Raw genomic sequence first — 23,153 nt, forward strand, 5'->3', positions numbered from 1 at the left:
CCTTACATTCCTTCATTCTCATACCTTAGGGGCAGGTCGTTCATCTGAAGTACGTTTGATATCATTCGACAACGGGGAATAGCTCACTAACACAAAATGTAATTATTGCAACAAAACCAAATATGGCATAGTGACATGACATCGACGAAGTCTGATGATTTGTCCTATAGTATTAGGCACCCGAATAAAGAAGTAGTCCAACAAACGATCACTATTTTGTCTTCTCTGTTTGGCATTCCGGAGGGGTACAAAACAAACAACAAACAAATGTAAATAGGAATGCATGCAATGGTAACACTGTGTTTATATTATTGTAAAGACATTGATGTGAACAATTTAAAAACGGGCTTCATCACACAGCAAACCATTACCCCCCAAAACCACTATAATTAACACGTGCATGTTTTCATGTTACATGCCCTGTAATTATGGATGTGCCTGAAAAGTGGATTCCACCCCAAGATGATAATCAAGGCAACACCCCCGACCTTATGTAAGATAGAACGTGAACGCATATTTTGGCTGACCTTATGTTGCCTTGAAACTCGTTAGCATGTGAGCAATAGATTTCTCTAAAGAAAACATAGAAAACTCCCCGATATATTCAGCACGAAAACCGTTTCATTTTGTTGCTATGACTTCTACTACTTGCTTCACTGAGTTCATGCTATGAGCCATCTGGATCAACTCATAAAGCGGTTGTCTGTGAAAATATAAATTAGTCTTCAGCAATCAACGCTTGTCGTAAGAGGCAACAAACGGAATCGATGCGACTGTGTGTATTTTCTCGATACAGCATCTTATTATTCATGTATATTCTATCTCTGTTTCACCGATGTGATTATGAGAACAAAATTAATCGGTTTCAACATGAATGAAGTGTCATAAAATATCATTTTAAACTTTCTACTTGACTTATTCTCCTAAACACGATGCAGGTGGTGTCTTGTTAACCACGTCATAACCAAGGACAATAAACATTTCATGGAATATAATTAACTTGGTATTGATAGTATACACCTGTGTATGTGAATTGTTATAAATGTCAGAAATAAATAATTTTTGTTGAAATATACAATATAAGAATCCATGATCTGAATAGGATGGTGATAATGTACATCAGTAGCTCAATGTTAGAGGCAGTATTTCAAACGATTTGCTTGTTAAGTGTATTGATAAAAAAGGTAATCAGTCAGCTTTGTTAAGCTAGTTTACACTTGTAAACTCTCATAGGTATGCCCGAAGCAATGAACGGGATATTGTTTTTCTCCTTCTCCAGGTGACCATAGCTCAATACATATGAGCGTGGTTAGAGTAATGCGCTGCCTTCAGTTAACTTTGATTAACACTGTTTAATTCAGGCTAAATATGCACAACCTGGTTGAATTTCGGAGCTAATGAACCCAAACCCACTGTTGTGTTGCTGTCTGACGAGGCAGGATGGAGGGGGTCTACAACAAGTAGCTTCTAAATTACAGCGAGACTGAGAGACACGACAAGTTAATATGGCAGTCCGGGCGCTGTCAGGCACCGTCCTCGAGCAGTAGTTGGTGACCCATTTGGTGAAACACACAAGCATGCAGATGGTACGGGATTCCTTGGTTGACCTCAAGACGCCAAGGGACCTAACTCCTGCATCACTCTGGTCAACATGTTAAGACGATGCAGTTTTCATTCTTTGTGGTCTCTTCAAGTCAAAAGGCAAGTCTACATCACTCTGGTCAACTTGTTAAGTCGATGTAGTTTTCATTCTTTGTGGTCTCTTCAAGTCAAGAGGCAAGTCTATATCACTTTGGTCAACTTGTTAAGATGATGCAGTTTTCATTCTTTGTGGTCTCTTCAAGTCAAGAGGCAAGTCTATATCACTTTGGTCAACTTGTTAAGACGATGCAGTTTTCATTCTTTGAGGTCTCTTCAAGTCAAGAGGCAAGTCTATATCACTTTGGTCAACTTGTTAAGACGATGTAGTTTTCATTCTTTGTGGTCTCTTCAAGTCAAGAGGCAAGTCTATATCACTTTGGTCAACTTGTTAAGACGATGCAGTTTTCATTCTTTGAGGTCTCTTCAGGTCCAGAGGCAAGTCTACATCACTCTGGTCAACTTGTTAAGACGATGCAGTTTTCATTCTTTGTGGTCTGTTATACAGATCTTGAAGCCCCTACAGTCAAGATTCTGTGGGCAAGTCTATTTTTCCATATTTCTTTCCTTTAAAGAATAAAGTCTCGGGGCTCTTTTCCATTATATTTTTTATAATTATAATGTAAGAACCGTCTTTTTTTGCAAAATTAAATAATTTCCGAGATTATATAAATAGATGTTTATCTATGCTGAAATGTACTGTTTGCAAGACCTATGTGAACTGATGATATTTCAGGGTGGAAAACTGAGAACGGGTGAGATTGATTATTTTTCAAACCGATTTGAAATTATTTGAAATGTTATAAATGTATTTTGTTATATTCTACAGTTAACGCCAACGCCTGCTCCAAGAACAAAAACACAAAGTATCAAAGACAAAAGGACAAAACAACAACAACAATAACAACAACAAACGAACGAACCGAAAAGCAAAATTATTAATAAAAACGAACAATGAAAGGATGACAAGAACGGGTGACAGGCAGCATCAGCAGGATCTACGTCTTCAGCTCGTGATCAACAACAACAACAGCAGCATCCGCTTCTTCAACAGACTAAACTGTATGCATGTGGGAATGTGCAACTACATCGACTTGTGGAAACCACATCGCCATCAACCGTGGAAATGGCTTCAACATCTTTTTCTTCATGTGTGACAACTAGGGCAGCCTTCTGCGTGCCACTTCACATGCGAATGCATTTTCAGCCATAACAGCCATAACAGCGATCGCTTCGCCAGCACCTTCCTCTGCAGCTTCAACAACATCCATAACTTCAGATGTAGCCATCACAGAATTAGCCAACTATCACACTTGTCAAACTTGAAATTTGATACCGGCAGTAAAGTGGGCCCTGTGCTCCATGTCTCAAGGCAACCAGGAACCAGCATGGTGCCGGAAGTAGGGCCTCCCGAGGCTTACAGGCCGAATACTGTTCGAACAAATACATAAACAATGATACAGTGGAAGCTGTCAAAATCGGCATTCGTCCAGTCTGGCAGGTTGTCAACACTGGTATTTAATCTCAGTGCCATTCGTGGCTTGCACATATATCATCAGCTCCACATTGTCTAAACTGGATTATTTCTTCAGTCCCAGAGTGTAATCAGAATACGAATCAATGTTTTATACATGTGGAAAGGGGTTTGTCGCTTCTATTTGACACAGGGAAATACAGTGCACGGAGATGGGCGTTTCGTTCATACCTCATACAGTATTACTAATAAAGAATGGTCCATTGGTAGTGGACGCAGTCTGTTCCCAGTTGCTTCCCCTCAGTATGCAGGGATCGTGTGTTCGAATGTACTTGTATGTAGCTTTGTCAACACGATAATCATGCGCATAAGTTTCACCAATGTTGTACATGTGTATGTCCTTTGAATGTCGTATAGTAGTTGGTGCGGTTAACAAGGGGTTTTGTTTTATGGACATACAACTGTCAGTGTACATGGTAAGAAACTTGTAAGACAACTGTATTAGTATCTACATCGAAACGTCGCATATTTCGTAAAAATCTCTCCCCCTTGTTCAAGCATATGTCCACATCTCACATTGAACAGATGTGGAACAGTGTTCAAAGCGTCTCTGAGCCTACGTCATTCACTCACTCATTCTGGACGCTTCGAATTTGAAATAATAACTCTTAGAATTAAGCCAGGGGTTAATAATTCGCGTAGCTTAAAACTTTAAACTTTTAAAACATATAGAATAAAACAGAAATATACCAGCCGCTACATATGTACTAATCTACATAGACTAAGTAAGAAGCTATAACGAGGTTTATGCTGAGGGTAATAAAAGCACTGATTTTAGTAGCTTTAACTAAGTTTACACTGAATACCCATTCGTCGGGTTATAGCTCGTGTGATGACAGCCTTGTTTCTAGAATAAGAACTAGTCTCTGAAATGAATATATTTTTCTGACAAAATAGTAAAACGGAAAATATATAATGAAAAGGAGCTCTGAGACTTTCTTCCTGAAGCTGTGGAAATCTAGGCTTGCCACTTTTTCTGGGCTTGCGTGGGCTTTCTTGAATGTATTTGCTTCAGTGTCTGTATGATAGACTACCTTGCTTCAGTTTGATTGCACAACTTGAAGAAGGAACTGAGATGAAGATGCCATACTCTACAAGCTGACACACAGTTTATGTATTGCTTACCGACGCGTAGTTACGTCTTCAACACATGCTAGTCCCACCATGCATCCTGGAGTAGGTCAACCGAGTATAACGTTTGTTTTCATTTGATGTTTTTAAGTTTTAAGAGGAGCGCGGTAGAATCTTCTTGAACGTGATTTTTGCATAATGTTTCAGACTAATTGAAACTGATTGAGGTGTTAAAAGCAAGAGTGTGAGAACTATAAAACAGACATTGCTGGGCAAATCTAGTCATACCTAGCAACACGACATCATTCACAGTGCGATTTAAAGCATCAGTAAGTATTAGTTGACATATTTATTTAGCATGCTTAAGATGTATTGATATTTTGAAGATACTGTGGGGCTATAAAACACCAATGTAAAAATTGTGCAGTTATGGGTGACTAGCACTTGATTAATACACTGTTGATTCTGTTATGGGTTTGCATTCAAAATTCACCGTAGTAATGAACCTGAAATCTGCTAGAAAAAAATAATGTTGCGGTTCTGAAATTGCTGTATATGGACAACATTTGAGTGAATGACAGATTTCTAATACAGTACCACTGGGTCACAAACCTAAAATATTGACAAGCTCAGTATGGCGCTTTTGAGTGGTTCTACGAGATCCGAGCGGGCTACAGATATTTTATATAGATAGATAGTTGATTCGTCTTGATTCGTGTAGATTTCCTGATTGAAGTTGTCAGTTGTGGAAAGTTCAATGTAGAAGAGGCCTCTTGAGTCTTGAAAGACCAATGTTTTCAGAGAGATGAACATAATTCGAAAGTTACAACCTCCATATATCTCAACAATTATCCCTTTTAAATCTAATTTATAGTTCCACTGAATACTAGCAGAAACTGTGCCACGCTACACTCTTCTGATAGCAATGAGCATCCTACCGAAATAAAAACGAAGGGGAGGTAACTCCTCAGCTTACCATTAACAGATGAAAAATTTAATACATAGCCTAAATTCAAGGATTCAATGAGTAAGTCCAAATCCATACTCAGCGCCTTAAACTAGTAATACTTTTGTGATCCATAACAATTAAAAGTTAATTAGTCTGACATTATTATTAACACGTCCTCAGTAAATATCTGGAAACATAGGCAAATCCGGTCATAGTCTTATTTCCTACCATGTCATGCTTGTTAAATACAGGTTTTCAGCCTGTAAGTACCAAACACGCCGTCCCGTTCCTTAGAACGAGCTCACATTCCGTTCCACAAAATTCTGTTTTTATTTGCGCTGAGGATTACTCACACAATAAGCTCGAGAACCTTCTGTGTATTGTTGAAATAAGTACACTCCGAATCTAATTACACTTTTCTCTTCCCCCGTTTTATTCAATAAAGTATTTGTTTACCGGGAACATGCAAACAAACGCTTCATTTCCATGATACGCAGAAATGACTATTTTTATATTTAGCTATTTTACGTAAAAGTAACAGTTACTAATTTTTCACCACTGCACTAAACTACTGATTTTCAGTTCTGTTTGTGTCCATTTTAAAATTCAGTTGTATGTCCATTAAGATGCGAGCCGAAAGACGAATTGACTTCATGCTGTGTCTGTTATAAGAGAGCATAAAGCAAATTCCTTCCGACGTTATTCACACTGTGATACATCACACGCTGCGGTGCTGTGATCACACGATTTACGTTTGCTTGTTGTTTAACGCCACACACTGCAGATAAAACTCGAGGGCTGAACTGAGTGTAGAGCGTTGGTTGGTTGGGTGATTGGTTGGTTGTTTTATGCCGCACTCCTCAAAATTCTAGCTATATGGCTGTGGCTTGGAAATGATCCGGTGATCATCAGCATGAGCATCGATCTACACAAGTGGGATACGATGACAACTTGATTCCGTTACTCGCATTTTACGACATGCTGAAGACCAAGGGCTCCTTTCACCAAACAGCCTTTACTAAGATGAACATTACCTCCCATTCTTTAACACTGCACTAAGTTTACATTGGACTTAGTTAAGGTTAACCTTAGTAAAGGTAGCTTTGTGAAGGGAGCCCCAAATATTTGCGAGTCCACAACATGAATAACTTTGGAAGAAACGTTGAGTGTGAACAGCCAATTTAAAGTCTGCAAAAACCCGGTCCTCAACACGGGTCATTTCTTGACTATCATTTACAACGACGCAAAATAGTTACTACATTCTATCACTCCCTGTACTTGCTCGTTGCGCCTACTTCAATCTCAACCTGAAGGGAACCCGCATCTGTTGTGGATTAGGAAGACAACATTTCAAAGGTAATCATTTAGTGGTGCATGTCATGAGGTCAGTAACCTGGGCTGTATCGAATGCGTCACATTCGACTACTGCCCTAACCAGGGCACCACCCTCAACCAGGACACCGTGACCACGAACTGTCCTGCTTTTCCTCCAATCATCGAGGCGGTCGAGCAGGAAAATCATGTCCCCTTGGATAACGTTATACCTCATTACCGGCAACAGTCGGTTTTGTCAATATCCAACAAAAGCTGTTTAAACCACTGAAGATCTGGGTTAGTGTTGGCCTTCAGGAACCGCACTTGTCGTAAGGGTGGATCGGGTACTCAGACACGGTCACGTGGTCGGTGTAGATCTTTATATTCCAATTCCGTAGATTGATGCTTTTGATATTGGGCACTAGATTCTCAAACTCAGATTTGATTATTTCGAACAGCCGACGTAGAACAGAAATATTTATTTTGCGGCATAAAACCTCGCTCACTCACTCATCTATACTTTACGAGGATGTTTAACAGTCTTCGCGCCATTGTCATGCTTTTGTATTCCATAGACCTTTGCAGATCCTTTCTAGCAGTGTTAGAGTGTTTGGCAACAGTGCCGTGACCAGTAACAGTTTGTTTCCACAATCAACATTGGGCTTACATCACCTGTTGTTCTATGGCATTTAGGAGGTGGAGGACTGCTGGTTGCAACAACAGTACCGACACTAGCATCAGTAGCAGTTGTAGTAGTAGTAGCAGTAGTAGTAGTAGTAATAGTAGTAGTAACAGCAGTAGTAAAAGAAGAAGTAGTAGAAAAAGAAGAAAAATAGCAGTAGTAGCTGTAGTAGTAGCTGTGTACAGCAGCAGCAGCAGCAGCAGCAGCAGCAGCAGCAGTAGTAGTAGTAGTAGTAGTATGCTGTTGGTTGTTATTATGTGTTTTAAATGTCATAGTTGTAGTGAGTGAGAGAGTTTAATTTTATCCCGCTTTCAGCAACAGTCCAGAAATATCATGTCAGGGGACGCCAGCAAGGTGCTTCAAACGTGGTATCCATTTTGGGGACTCGAACCGGGTTTCCAGCGTGACGACCGAACGCTTCAACCACTAGGCTACCCCACGGCCACCTTGTGTGTGTTCTCTTCTGACTGCGTTTCTTAGTATTCGAGTGTTTGAGAACACTGGGCACAATGTATCACCAACCGTCTGATTCTTGGATGTACTTGGCGGGCACTGAAGGGAAGGGGCCATCTCCGACACCAGATTCGATTCCCTAGATGAAGCCAATTTATGGTGTGTCTGAAAGTCTAAACTCCGCGTACTTCCCTTGCTTGTAGATGAAACCACAAGTCATAACACGTACATGTCAGGTTTCATGAGGACATAGAAACAGGGGGTATTCAAAACAGTAATCTTTCCCGTTCTCGTGGCTACAATGGCAGATCGAGTGGACGAACATGCATGACAGAATGGACGTTCACGTGATTTGGTCAAATGTAGACTTCCTTTCTGTAGTTTAGACTCACTGGTGTAAATATAGCCACTTACTTCAGATAACTGTTCTTATTTAATTTTTGCAAATTATTCCATACTGTTTGAAGACACAGTTGACACATGAACTGATGTATAGTAAACAAAAAAATCGTAAAGTTGAGAAAAATATTGTAATGAGTTCAATAAATGACGAAAACCTGTAAAATCTGGCAAATTCTTTCGAACATTTCCCACCAAAACGCAGCTATTCACATGCACAATATTTGCACATGCATGGTCCGTCCACCTGAAATTCATGTGGGTAAGGTTTGCAGTTGGTTTCCCCCAATCAATCATAGATGTAACATGTTTCCATATGGATATAACATTTAGTGTTTTAAGTGAGTCTAAACTTTTGACAGAAAGTATATGTAAAATACCTTATCTTGGTAGAAAGATTTTACTGAGGTCACAAAAATACGTGATCAACTTACAAATTGCTTTTCTTTAATTTTAGAACTGTTAGGTGCGATTTGTGATGCAGATTTCTATAAGTCAGTTTGGTTTTATTTCAGATAGGACAAAATGTTGGTTGCCGCTACAGCTGCGCTAGTAATTTACTGTCTGTGTGGAGGTACGTTGTGATAATCGATTTGTACTTATTGTTACGCTGGCTGGTCATGCGTGGTGGGGTCAAAGTAAACATTGTAAACTGAAATATAGTGTTTCAGGTTCTGGCACAATAATAGTTGCATAAATCTACGCACACAAGTGCACGTTGCCAAACTACACTACATTTCACATATCGAAGTAGCATATGATTCATTACTACCTCTCATGTTTTATTTCGTAAGGCAATAGAAACAACGTGTGCATGCGTGCGTGCGTACGTACGTGCGTGTGTTTAACGACGCACTCAGCAATAACCAAACTTGATGAAGGCGATCTATAAGTCTGGACCAGACATTGAAGTGACTGGCATCAAAAGCATCGTCCTACGAATTGGGATACGATGACAAATGTCAACCATTGCAGTGAATCTGACGTCGAGTTGCTCTATCGACAGTCATGGATTTCCAAAGGCCAATTCTAATCCGAATCTTCGTGCGTGTATACATGCAAGGAAATGCAGATAGTTAATGAAAGGTTACTTCAAATATTAGCATCCTTCCACGCGAATATACAAAAGCAAACATATTAATAAGGCAACATTACTTGTAGCATGCGCTGTAACGCCTACTACATGGACACCGACAACACGAACACCAACGACGTGGACTCCGACAACACGAACACCAACGACGTGGACTCCGACAACACGAACACCAACGACAACCCCGCCAACCAAAACCCCAACCACTCGGACACCGACAACACGAACACCAACGACGTGGACCCCGACAACACGAACACCAACGACAACCCCGCCAACCAAAACCCCAACAACGCGAACCCCGACCACACGAACACCAACGACGTGGACCCCGACAACATTTACTCCGACAACCAAGAAGATTTAATACAGCGTCGAGTCAAAATGGTAAATATATATATGATTTGTGAGACGAATCGTGCCATATCCAAGAAGGACTCAAAGACTACTAATTAATTTCTGAAATGAAATGATTTACAAATTAAAATGAAAAATGGAGAAGCTGCACATCAAAAGGCCGCCCAAGAAAAATAATCGATTTCTGAAATATAATGATGTACAAATTTATTTCAGAAAAGGCTGTACCTTCAAAATAACTCCAAGACTAATAATCTATTTCTGAAATGAAAACGGTTTCTGATTTGAGTTGATCAATTGACACTATTATAATGAAAATAACCCAGGAAACGACCCGTGGAAGTGAAGAAATTTAGACTGCCGAAAGATTGTAAAGATTTTCGAATCTTATTTTCAGGTCATGAAAGAGAGCTGATGACCATCTGAGACACTTAAGAAACCACAACTGAATAGGGAACCCAACACCATAAAATGTTCAACCATTGTCGCCATACTGTGTGTGAATGACCTTCACCTCTAAACGACGTATATGTCTGAATATATTTACTCAATAAACGCTACAAGCGCAACAATGCACCTTCTTGTTGAAAACTCTTTTTAACGGATTAAAAGAGCAAGACTTTTTATATTGAACTCAATTATCTGTGCAAAGCAAACAATTGCTTAATGTATTTTCTAATTTCTACTTTTTAGGACTCAGAGTCTTGTATATATTGAAAACTATATCATCACTTTCACCGAATATGCTGAATGGATTTCTGAAAAACCTTTAATGAGATCCAAAGAGTGAGTGGGTGAGTGAGTGAGTGAGTGAGCGACCGTTTAACGCCAGCACGGCTAGTTTTGTCAAGCCATGCCAGAGGGGTGAGGAAGACGTCTCTTTCTTAGGACAAACGTTGGGTCACAGGGACGGTTGTGACAATACCACAACAGACAGAGGTAATTTTAAATGCGATCCTTATGAAAGAAACACATGGAGAGCGAACTTTTGAAATGAGGCTTCATTTCACATCTGTATATGTTTATTCAGATAACTGTTGGTGCTGGCATGGAGCATATGCAGGCGCCATATATTTGAAACCTCCTTTCCTATAACAAAAGCACAAGCAAACAAAACCATACAACAAAACAGACGAAGAGAGACAAAGACGACAGGAAACCCCTTCCAACCTAAAATGCAACAGACAAACAGACAAGCCAAAAATTGAAAAATGAGAAAAATAAAAGCAAAGCCGTATCACGAACGCCTTAAACCTGAAACATTTATCTTTTCATCAAAGTTTCTTAGATAATTTCCGGCAAAGGAATGACAACGTGTGTCGTTTATATTTTACATTTAGACTTTTTAAACGATAAAACGTATTATCTTGATAAACATTGTTTTAATCGGTTTCAAGTGTATCAAAACAATAATTTCACAGAAATTGCGGGTGAAATCTACTTAACAAACGTCGGTCATCCGTCGCTGTCTCGCCTAATACCATGAAAATGAATTTAGTTCTCTGGCATCTGTAGTCTGTTTTCATACAGCGCCATCATCATCAAACTCCACAAGTCTTTGTATACTCGACATCCTCCCGTGCCCTGAACACATCCCACTGGTGCTGTGGTCGCTATTAGTAACCAGCCAATCAAGACACGACCTGGTTAAAGTTAAAGGAACTTGCGAGTGTTCAGACCAATGAGCGCTCGGAATATATATCGCACAAATCCAGACATTTCTCGTGCAGCACGAGCTCTAGCTTTGAGTCATCTGCTTCACATTTTGCTTCAACGGTAGGTTCGCAGAAACGTCGTGCACGCAGTGGGGTCACTGGACCCAAAGTGAGTCATAAACAGTCCTGATTTGTTGCCTTACTAAATATGACACACATCCTTTCTGCGCTGCAAAGCAACAGGTTGGACTATAGGCGACAAAAGCATTTCACAAAATGATAAGAGTAAGGCAAAACCTAGTATTAATTGTTGCTCAGCACATACATATTTGGGATGTTTCCAAAGGCGTACACTATCGAGTATAGGATTCGAAATGCCTGTCTTGCATAGCTGAAGTACTCATTTTGTAAAGTAGGAATAGGCAGCCATCGAGAAAAAAGGGTTCCAAAAATGATTCTGGGGATTCTGCTGATAGGGAGGGGCAGGACCAGCAACAGCAGCACCGCCGCCTCCACCGCCATTGCCATTGCCATTGCCATTGCCATTTTCTACCTCGACTTCAGGTGTCTGGGTGACTGGCATCGTCGCATAGAAGTCAAACCCGGGCTGCCCCGTAACACCAGCGGCACCCCCTGCTCCTCCAGTGACTCCTTCAACTTCCCCTCCTGGGGTCGGTATTGCGGTAGTCGTGGGCACTATGTACTTTGGTCGGTTACGGTAAGTCACTGGTTTACGGGTTGTAGTTGTAGTTGTGGTGGTGGCTACTGGTTTTGGGTACGTCTGTCGTTGTGGAACTCTCTGCCGGTCTACGTAACCCCCAGACGGCTGGGCAACCTCGGGTCGATATGCCTGCTGTGACTGATGCGTGTTCCACTTCATTGGCTGTTGGTACGTGTTCCCCTGCTGAGGCTGTTGGTACGTATTCGCCTGCTGAGGCTGTTGATACGTGTTCGACTGTTGAGGCTGTTGATACGTGTTCGCCTGTTGAGGCTGTTGGTACGTGTTCGCCTGTTGAGGCTGTTGGTACGTGTTCCCCTGTTGAGGCTGTTGATACGTGTTCCCCTGCTGAGTCTGTGTGGGCTGTTGATAGCTCTGTCGGTATATTGTCGGTGCAGCATACCTGCCCTGACCTGCTGACTGTGTTGGAGGTTTATACCCTCGTTGTGACTGAGGCTGGTAGGCAGAGGAAGACTGAGACTGATAGGCTGGTTGGTAAGCAGGGTTAGACTGGGGCTGATAGGCAGGCTCGTACGCAGATGAAGACAGCGATTGGTAAGATGACTGCCCCTGAGGATAACCAGGATTGTAGCCGTATGGACGCTGGGTTGTTGGAGGCAGGTACTGATATGGTCGGGCATTTCGCTGTTGACCCCGTTGAAGCCAGGATGGAGGCAGGTATTTAGATGGTAGTGATGCTAAACTCGATTTGAAGTAGGTACGGTAGGCATGGCCTGAAATGAAAGAGGATGCTCATGAGTTGCACGTGTACGTATAGGTTACCTGTCACATGTTCTTGCAAAGATAATTCAAAAGCATGCCATGCGACTCTCGCTGACACTATTTAGTATTTGAGGACTTAGTAAAGCTTTCGGAGCACATCACTTATACCGATGATAGTTGTATACATAATCCTAACCTTAAGCTGTCTTCCGGTTATGCGCAGAAAATACGTTTAGTGGTACCGGTATATGTAAATTTATCCAAGATGTCAAGACGTTTAATGGTAAAATGAAGGATTTGGAGGATATTTCCAAATCCGTTACATTACTGACAAATATGTCCTGTATTTGTCTTGTACTGTCATGGCCTTCTTTGGCTTGCCCTTGCATTCATGAAGTTCAGAATGGATCTCAGTACCTTACGCTTGTCTATCAGCGGGGATCACTGATGTCTGATGTTTGTCTGTCATCGTTGATACAAAGCGAGAATGGATCACAATACCTCATATTCCTCTCGTGTCTATGTAGCAATAAAAAGGTCTTTGGACTTCAATTTTTATGATACGAGCTCATTCAACTACACTATGTCATCGACGGATGTAACTTCAATATATCTGACCCAAGTGTACATAGCTATTCATCTGGGCCTAGATTTTCTAAGTTCTCTAAGACAGTCGCAAGTGTCATACACCAACATTAACTTACGTCGATCTCAAAGGTCTTGGTCCTGCTCCCTAAAGACAGAAAATATAGCAACGAGTGACCATACATGTACTGAGTTGAGAATGATCGATTCGCACGTCAACCAACTCGAGTTTTTGGCTTTTGTCAGCTAGTGATGAAGTATCGTGCTGATATATATCATCACGGCACGGTCGGTTTCAGAGGCGCGGATGACACACGACGAGGCTTCTTTGAGATATCATGAAGGTTTGTGACTGACCTGCAGCCTTCACTATAGACGGTATATCAGTGTGATCTAGTTGATTGGCATTTTAGAAGTCATTGAACAAGTACATAGTACAATGCTTTCTGTAATACCAACTTCTCTGTTATTATATGATACGACGTTTCGGTATGGATTCTTATACCGCTGTCAAGCATGAACGAGGTACTACAGCACAGCACAAAAGAACACAGCACGGACTTATATACATGAACAGGGATGAAGTAACAACAAGAAGTAGGTTTGAATGTAAGGGATTAACAGTAGCAACAATAGATGGTGGTGATGATGTGGTGATAACAGAAAGCCAATGTTAATTCAGAAACAAAATATACATGACTGATATGGCTGATATTAGCCATGTATATTTCGTTTCTATCCCAATTACCATTAGCTTCCTATTGTTGTCACCACCGAAACCGAAACGGCGTAACATATGGTAATAAAGACGTTGTTATCCATTAGGCCTGTACTTTATTATGGAATATCAATGTGTGTGTGTGTGTGTGTGTGTGTGTGTGTGTGTGTATGTGTGTGTGTGTGTGTGTGTGTGTGTGTGTGTGTGTGTGTGGTACATAATATATAATGAATGGGCCATACAAATGACAAATGGTTGCCTTGTGACCAATTAACATCTCCGCTAAAGTGTATTTTGAACCGCACCAGATGCATGCACCGTTGATTGGGTGGTTTACTTGTATCATGTGTTTGAAAGAGTGTTACTGCATTTATGATAGCTGCACACTTGTACAAATGCATTACGAACGCATCACAGTGTGGGAAACACAAATATTCTATACCTGAATAGACATATTCACCAAATATGCCTATATGAGTGATTCAAGTGACTGTCAATGAATCTGGTAGCAGGTGTTTGCAAGTGAAATATCTTGTAAAACCGGTAGTACGTCATAAACAGGTAAAGGGACACAGGCAAGTCAATTGTTTACCTAAACAAACATGGACACACATGTCAAAACAGGAAATTGCATCGGACATAATTTTTGTCTCATATATGTCGAATTTGAAAATGAATGTCACTGGTCGTCCCTAAACGTTTTGAATGCTTTATTGAGGTCCATAATGAAGTAATCTTGTTAACGATCATTTGGGCAAAAATCGTACGACGTGTTTGAAAGGCATTTAGAAGGTGGAAGAACGTTAATACATGGCACGTTTTACAGATAACAGCTTCTTGTTATTCTCTACGGGAGATTCATTATTCCCCTGATGAAGGAGCAAGAATTGGCTCTGAAACGTCCTGTAGAGTACGGAAATGAATTTGTTATCTATAAAAAGTGTCATGCAATCAAGAATCGTTTGATGTTCTTTTAAATCTTTGTAGGAAGAGCAATCATGTTTCAATACTATAAAGGGTGTAACTGTGAAGGGCTTTTGAATAATCAACACTGAATAGTTCCGGTGTATTTTAACATCTTCGAGACAGTTATGAACAGCTTAATGTATTCTCATCCATATTCTGGACCTTTAGGGACGGTTGACTAGCGCCGAGGTAAAGGTGTTCACTTGTCACGACGATTCATCTAAATGGGTTCAATGTGGCGCCCTTTCCTGTTGGTTCTTTACATTAGTGACTAAACGTATTGTAAATCTCAGTTCACATACCCTGGAATTTTAGTAGCAAGGGGTAAGGACCATCTGGACGCAAGACACTTCATACAGCCCATACAATACACAAACGTCCAGTGTGGTAGCTTAGTGGTTAAAGCGGTCGGTCGTCGCGCCAAAACGAGGGGTCTACTCCCTACATGGATACAATGTGTGAAGGCCATTTCTGGTCTCCCCAACCGTGATGTTGCTGGAATATTGCTAATAGTACACTTACGTTTATCTTACCTGACACAAAAATGTCGTGTTTTGATTGGCTGAGTCCTTCATTAGTTTTTATGTACCGTGCTTGCAAGCGAGTAATATTTTCTATGTACCCCGCTGGGAATGCCGAATTTAGTTGGTACTTCGTGGTAGTAATTATTCGTCTCGAATAACATTGAATCACGTAGGGATATTACCGCTGTTTTGCGAATGCCAGTCGATGGCTACAAACAAACATGTACCGTGTTTTAAACAATTCAAAATATTCCTTAAGGTGTTCGAGGTCAGAGAACATCGATGATACATGAACCCATGTCCCCCCCCCACCCCCCACGTGACCAATGAACAACTTGTAGTGTGTTCAATGATCATTTCATTTAACACAGCAAGCTTTGATCTTACAAATAAAATCACACAATAGTGTAGCCCTTGTGTTCAAACTGTGTAATATTAGAATCAACATAAATGAAGCTGTATATCACCATGAGTCGAAGTACAGCAAAGTATGCATTCATTAAACAAACTATATCGTACACACTTTGAAGAAGTGAGTGAGACACCACGAATGGGTTCACACACTGTGCCCGTATGGGGAATCAAACCCGGGTCGTCGGCGTAACGAGCAAACACTTTAACCGCTTGGATACCCCAACGGCCCGCTTGGAAGGAACTTGTCGAGTGTAAAGAAACCCGTTCATGTTGACCGTGTTGGACATCTTTATTGTTAAGGTGTACGTAGCCACGAGTACCTGGCGATTTTGTCACCTGTCTTTGTGTTTACGGATACGCTAGTATGTAACCTTTTATCTGCGACAGGAGACAAGTAAAGGTGATGGAAGAGCTGGAACAATCACCTAGACGGATAATTAATTGTCTAGACATCAAACCTGTTGAACATGCACCTGTACGAGGTATGTACGCTATGTCAACGTCATTTCATGATAAGCCAGCTTGTCGTACGTGCAAAAAACATGGTTTCCTTGCTTTTTGTAACCAATAACCCAGATTCTATCGTACTATCTTTATGGAAAGTCCTACAGATATCTGTCCACGGATCTTGAAAATTTGTAAGTGATACAAGGTTTTAAGACAAAAGTCTACCCAGAATATGTTTGTGTGAAAACCCGTAGCTCAACAGTCATAAAAGTTTAATTAAATAGTCAGATGAAGACAATGTATCTGAGGACAGATGGAAAGTAAATATTTGGAACTGCCGTTTTCTGCTCATGATGAGATATCGATGTTTATTCATCGTGCATATTAATTAGAAAATTAGATAAAAACTATGTTTGTTGTCAGTCCCTATTATATTTGTGTACCCTGACCCTGTTGTCTTTTAGTGTGGTTTATGCCTATTTATCTGTTAATAGTGTATTCATAACAAGTGACGTCAAATGTTTACATATGCATATTCGTCTTCATATGATCTTACATATCTTTATTAGCAGACTAATTCAGTTAAAGGGATACCTGATGTTAAAGTTTGTAACTGCTATATTATCAATATTATTTATTATCATGATTATCATTTTACATTACAACCAGTGAGTTAGGTTTTCCGCTGTTATATCTATATTCCGGCAATATCATCTATATTCCGGCAATATCATCTATATTCCGGCAATATCGCTGCAAGAGACACCATAAATGGGCTTCACACATTGTACCCACATGGGGAATCGAACCCGGGTTTTTGACGTGACGAGCGAACGTTATAACCACTAGGCTACCCCATCGCCCCAATTATCGTCCAGCGTGCAGTGTAAACAATACCGATACATTTGCTACATTTTAACGAAAGTGTGTGTGCAGTCATGCAGTTTGGTCTTCGTGTGTTGTTTAACGCTACAGTAAGCAATATCACATCAATATGACAGTAGACATCCAGTGATCAACAGCATGAACATCGATCTACGCAACTAGAATACGATGACATGCGCCAACCACGTTAGCGAATCTGACCAGCAGATCCCGTTTGTAGCCTCTTACAACAAGCATAGGTGGCCATGGAAGAGGACCAATTATAACTCGGATCTTCACGGGTAATTTTGCCTTCACATTCAGAGGTTACACACGGAATGTTACGCGCGTGTAATATCCCTTTAATAACATGGCTTAAATTTATATGCAAAGCAAACTTAAATTGTATTGTAAAGGGCGGATAACAGGTATCATCGCCCAATGGTGGAAACGATAAATTGGTGCTCTCGGAGGAAGTAGGATCTTATGTTTATGCATAAACAAGACAGGTAATTGCTCTAGATTAGGGTGTTAAGACGGCGGTAAATCAAACAATGGAACAAGTGCGATGCTGCTTTTGTTTTAAGGACTTTTTGAAAGGTCTTAATCTTAAAACTTCATTCTTGACCGCACCGTACTTTCACTGACCACGTCGCTCAAAGACTTTATGTAAAAATCTTCCAAGTGCTTAAAGTAATGTGCAAGACACGTAGGGACCTTTAGAATTCTAGGTGTAACGTGAAATGACCTCTATTTTATGAAAATTTATGTGTCTCAGTTCATGGGGATATTTGCATAACAGTGTATTAACTCCAGTATTTTAAAAGCGACTGGAGGGTCACACCGAGAGGAAGGGTAATGTAGAGTTAGAGACAGTTGTCTACATGTTGAGTTATGAGTACCTGAAATAACTTTAAAGACTCGCTGTTAGGCGACGTTAGCTAAGTATAGAACAGTGCCATAGAACTTCGCCTCTTCGCCCATCTCTCTCTTCCTCCCTGTCCCATTCCCTATTCCCTTCCCCCGACAGTGGAGATAGGACATATAACGTGCCACCTTCCAACAATGATGGTAACAATAGGCGTGTTAATGGACTTAATGAGAGGGGTCGGATTACACTACAACATGCCTTAGTGTCTCGTACGGTAGTGAATAGTTGCTCATGATATCAGTCACCGGTATTTTGTGTGATGCTTGGTAGGATGTCATACGGTATCTAGTGCATGACGAACCTGAAAAGGCTGTATTGTGTAATGTTGATGTTACACCTTTTAAGTTTTTCCAATTTAAGAAAGGGACAGAAAACCAGTCTAGGTATGACTAGGAGAGTGTCTAGTACCTGCTCTGTAGGTAAGTCCATATATAAGCAGGAACGTGACGAGATGACAGCGGCTCTTCATCTTGAGGGACTGGTTTCCGTCTGTAAATACACAAACGTCAACTTACATTAAACACCAGACCTGACACCCACAAGGGGCAGCTTGGCAGCGACACTGTGCACGCACACAATCATGTGTTAAAAAGACACGTTTAACCTCAATTACTTTGAAAATAGTTGCAAAATGTTTGGCACATCCATCTTAATGTATTATGCAGGGGAAAACGCCGTCTATCTCATGCGACCTGATAATATCCTCAATTGAAGAACAGCTGTTTTATCTTTGGAATAAACGATAACAAAATAAAAGTTTTTTAAACTCTGTCCTGGTTACCCTTTGAATACCGATCAAACAAAAACATATTTTCGACTCTTTTCCTAAAATCAGTCAGTCTAATCCTGGACACATACTTTTTAAAAAATGTAGGGCAGCCTGAACTTTCAATTTGGATAGGAAGTGTCAACGATTACAAACGCTTCAAGGACAGACATCCTATGAACGCATCACCAATTCCCTCTATTACCACCCTAAACACAACGCATGATATGCACGTTCACAACGCAGTAGCCCCATACACGTGCATGGTGTGTCATTCTTGATTTTGACGGTTTTCAAGCAGGTCGAGAAATCACTTAGAACATTAATTTTGACATTTTTCTTGCATCACACATTTGTAAGTGTTTGTTTCTAGTCGTTTGTTTTAAAAGGAAAATCGTAAACAAGCACATTACATGACATACACCAATCATCTTTCAAAAGCGACTACATTCCACAACTATGGTTGTAAGGAAGTGCAAATGGTGTTGCTCTCTCAAACCATCAATATTATCATATCAACATTGACTGACTCCGATAAATCTCCTAAATATTTTAAATCGTAAGTAAACAAATAAAGGTCCCCTCTATTTGAAGGGAATATATATGAAAAGGATAAAAAACGACCTTCCGTGTAATATCATTTTTATTAAACAAGAGACTGATCTGGTATCAAACGGGCGAGTGATAACATAGCTTATTACGCGGAAGTTACTGCAGTGTAATATTTTTAGGGCGATATGACACTTGTGTAATACCTTCAGACACATGACGTCATAATAGTTTACAGTTATTACTTCACAATGCTAATGTCTGGCATAATGGTATTAGGTCCTGCTTGACGCCCGAAAGCTGAGAGGTAATCACTCTGTGGTCAGTTTCTACCAATTTATCTTGGAGTGTAATAAACAGAATACTAAACTAGCTTCCGTGAAATGCCATTGTTATTTAACTCTTGAAAGATCTGGTTTCAAACTGCATTTCTCCCATTTGAAACTAAATCATCAGCTCGTTTAATAAAAATTATTATTACACTGAAAGTTGTTTAATATCCTCTTTATATCTGAGGAAATGTATGTCCATATGCAATCGGAATAATATTAAATTAATTAGGAAACGTACACTTTTCATTGTCAAATTGTTAACACTTTTTACTGCATTATTTTAAATATTTCATATTTTTATATGATTAAGTGGCATCGTATTAACTGTGTCCCTATGCCTTTTAACCTCTGCAGGATTCATCATAATATTAATTCAACCATTTGTTATAGATGCAGTTGCAAATTATACAACACAACAGATGGTGTTATATCATTTGATATTACCTCACAGCCATTGTTACTTTTACTCAATACGTATTAGTAATAACTAACTTTACTGACGTATGATACGCCATAGTGCTTACAAACATCTACATGGTGTCTCGTAGCATGTTAATATTGCACCAAAGTTCACTTCTACATGTAGCTAATATTGATTTGAAACATTCGTTCAAGTACTGAACGATATGTCATAAGATCTGACATATATCAGCTGATGATATATCTATCACCATGCAACCATAGTTTCGGGGCGGGATGGGAAAGCTTGGTAAACCGCTAGGCTAGTGATCCATCGAGGTTGAGATGTCGGGATCGACCCCACCTGTGACCGGATGTGAAAACCTTGGAGTAAACTTTGTGTGGAGACTCTTTCCGTGTTGTCACAACCTCTAGTGTACAGTGCACAACCCCGTGCACTTAAAAGAACCCACAAATCCGTTGGTATATGACCAGATGGTGGCCACATGAATACGTGCAAACACCTAGTTGCGGGTACAGCAACGTGCAAACTCCTAGTTGCGGGTACAGCAACGTGCAAACACCTAGTTGCGGGTACAGCAACGTGCAAATGCTGTGACTATGTGTCCCAGCTGTGAATGGGTACCTAGTAAGGAAAGCCACATTAACTCGGTGCGCTTAGAGGCTGCAAGAGTTGTATGATCCCCAGGGAGTTGAGACTGATAATACGATGGGCCGTTGATATTGACATTCAATGATCGAGGGAAATATATATCAGCGCCTTGAGCAAGCGCTAGTTGACTGGATATGTGCGTTGTGTAAACATCATATAAAAAACAACATACAGTATACGTCCTGGTAAGTGATATGATTACTATACCCCAAGGTTAGTCTTACAACATACATCTTAATGTTTAATGACTTCACAACTATTTCATAGTATGCCATAGGATCTAATGTAACTAGATGTAGATCATAATGTAATGTAGATCATAATGTAATGTAGATCATAATGTAAGTATAGATCATAATTACGTCAATGGGATTAATATATTACGAGTAAATTAACCACTATCACATTATAGTCGTATTATCACTGAATCTCCTGTCAGTGGAAACCAGATCGTGACATCTCATGAGCCTGACTTGTTTATCCTCGGTAAACGTGTTATGTTTTACAAACAAACGTGCTCGTGAGTACAGTGAGTTATTGAGTTGCCCTAACATTCTTGCGTCATGTATAAGGATAAATAGCCACGCCAAATTATGAACCGACCATCTGTCAAACAATTATGAAAATAAGTTAGAACTGTACGATAAAGCTGTTAAAATATGCATACACTACAGCCACAGAATTGTCAAATGTATGAAGTCCATCAGTGCTGGTTGTTGTTCATTTCATTGTGCCTATTTCCTGGATGCCACTAAAAGGGAAATGTTGAACAAGAAAACAAAAACGAAACTCAGAGACTCCTCAATTCAATGTGATGAATTAATATGCATAGGCCATAACGCAGATAATCGCAGTATGAAACGAAATTGAATACTTACCCAAGACAATCATATTCCAGCAATAAAAACGCCACTGGAACTAAAACACTCACATTTCCAGAGCAATGGACAACACCTACTGGCTCGGATGTACCCCTATCCCCCGGTGTGAACTCAGCTACTGAGACAGGCTTATTAAACAGCCTCGGGGAGGACTCAACCTTGACAACAATATCACAACAGTGACGGACATGGCAGTCACGAGGCGACGTAAATCTAGGGTCAAATAAATTCTCGGAACAGACAAGATGGCTTACAGTTTGGTTTTCGTGCGAGTAAATAAAGAGTTTTGTCGCTTTCTATTTAATTATTATTCTTACAACACTAAAACAAGAATATTTGTTCACTAGCAAATTTACTACCAAAGTCTTCTGAACACATAGAAAATAATCGGCATTATAATACGGTTAGCGTGAACATATTACCTGGTACAGAAATTATGCATTTCATTAACAAACTTCGCAGGTATTTAGAGTGATTTCAAATACAACATCCAATTAAAATATACATGAAGTTTAGACACCTTGTGTCAGCTCTGATTTTCGTTGGATGTCGGAGATATTGACTTTCCTCATCGTGTATTGTCACATAGTGACTCGAAATGCACATTATGGGTCAGTCTCGCTTATGCCACCATTGATGTCTTTCATTATAGGTTAACGTTAGTTGTTTTTCACTTATTATCACGAATATATAATCCAGGCGGTGATAGGAAAATAATGGATGTTCAAGAGACAATCCAGTGATCGACATCATGAACGCCAGTCACTGCGACAAAACTGAGATACGACAACATGCATTAACCATGTCATTGAGCCCAGACGTTATTCTTACTTCAAGCACGGTTGTAAGACGAATCTACTCAGGGATGAATAGACCATGGAAATAAAATAAATTACATGAATTAAAGTGACAAAACTCATCATCTTATTCATGAGAAATCGCTGCAAAAAGCAGAGTCGCGTGTATCCTTTGTCATGACCTTACGTTGATGTGATGTTAATAGCTACCAAAATGCGATTAAACCACCTCCCGATTTCTCGAAATAAAGTTTATGGTTTGACTTAAGATAGAGTTTTTGCCCAAATTTGAAAAAAAAAATCACACGAAAATACTTGTTCCAGAATAAACTAAAGTTGATATTCAGCTCAAACGTAGTTTGGTAGATAGAGACAGGCTTGAGGTGATTTAGAAAACAACAACACCAACCACACACCCCCACCCCCCCCCCCCATCCCCCCCACACCCCCCGTCCCCCAAAAAAAGTGTCATTGCAAGTTTGAAATTAGAGTAAATGTGACTGAGTTAGTCGCAAAATTAAATGAATAGAATAACAGCAGCAAGAAAGCAAGAACAACACACGCAAGAAAAAACACGGTGAATGTCCGAATTTGGAATTGAATAGGATGATGCGTTGTCACTGACAATGGCTGACAGGTCCTCACCTTATGGTTCATCCAGTATCTCTTAATGTCCAGCGATGGACGTCTTCAGCTGTACAAATGAACCCCCGTCCAATGA

The 23,153-nt window shown here is 40.1% G+C and overlaps 2 protein-coding genes across 3 annotated transcripts; one reads left to right on the top strand and one right to left on the bottom strand.

The window, feature by feature from the left end:
* Positions 1 to 4,533: 4,533 nt before the first annotated feature.
* On the top strand, positions 4,534 to 10,064 carry LOC137256310 (E3 ubiquitin-protein ligase cblA-like). The gene is made up of 4 exons (XM_067794069.1): positions 4,534 to 4,572; positions 8,556 to 8,614; positions 9,202 to 9,520; positions 9,888 to 10,064. Exons 3-4 carry the CDS (start codon positions 9,203 to 9,205, stop codon positions 9,903 to 9,905), a joined length of 336 nt encoding a protein of 111 aa, XP_067650170.1. The 5' UTR covers positions 4,534 to 4,572; positions 8,556 to 8,614; position 9,202; the 3' UTR covers positions 9,906 to 10,064.
* A 411-nt stretch (positions 10,065 to 10,475) lies between these two features.
* On the bottom strand, positions 10,476 to 21,844 carry LOC137255698 (uncharacterized). 2 transcript variants are annotated; one of them, XM_067793188.1, is made up of 3 exons: positions 21,633 to 21,844; positions 18,444 to 18,524; positions 10,476 to 12,597 (listed from the first exon to the last, which is right to left on the bottom strand). In XM_067793188.1, the coding sequence occupies exons 1-3, from the start codon at positions 21,643 to 21,645 to the stop codon at positions 11,546 to 11,548; spliced, it is 1,146 nt and encodes a 381-aa protein (XP_067649289.1). In that variant the 5' UTR covers positions 21,646 to 21,844; the 3' UTR covers positions 10,476 to 11,545. The 2 variants fall into 2 exon arrangements, with proteins under 2 accessions (XP_067649289.1, XP_067649290.1); XM_067793189.1 differs by having other exon boundaries at positions 10,477 to 12,597; positions 21,686 to 21,844.
* Between the last annotated feature and the right edge of the window lie 1,309 nt (positions 21,845 to 23,153).

Source organism: Haliotis asinina, chromosome 11 (assembly GCF_037392515.1).
Source record: "Haliotis asinina isolate JCU_RB_2024 chromosome 11, JCU_Hal_asi_v2, whole genome shotgun sequence".
Classification (NCBI taxonomy): Eukaryota; Metazoa; Mollusca; class Gastropoda; order Lepetellida; family Haliotidae; genus Haliotis; species Haliotis asinina.

What these genes read in the sequence shown, in the direction of transcription:
- LOC137255698 (XM_067793188.1), bottom strand. An exon ending in TGGACTTACCTACAGAGCAG is followed by an intron (nt 12,598 to 18,443) that starts GTACTAGACACT and finishes CTTTCATTTCAG; the next exon opens with GCCATGCCTACCGTACCTAC.
- LOC137256310 (XM_067794069.1), top strand. Translation starts at nt 9,203, where the DNA reads ATGCGCTGTAACGCCTACTACATGGACACCGACAACACGAACACCAAC.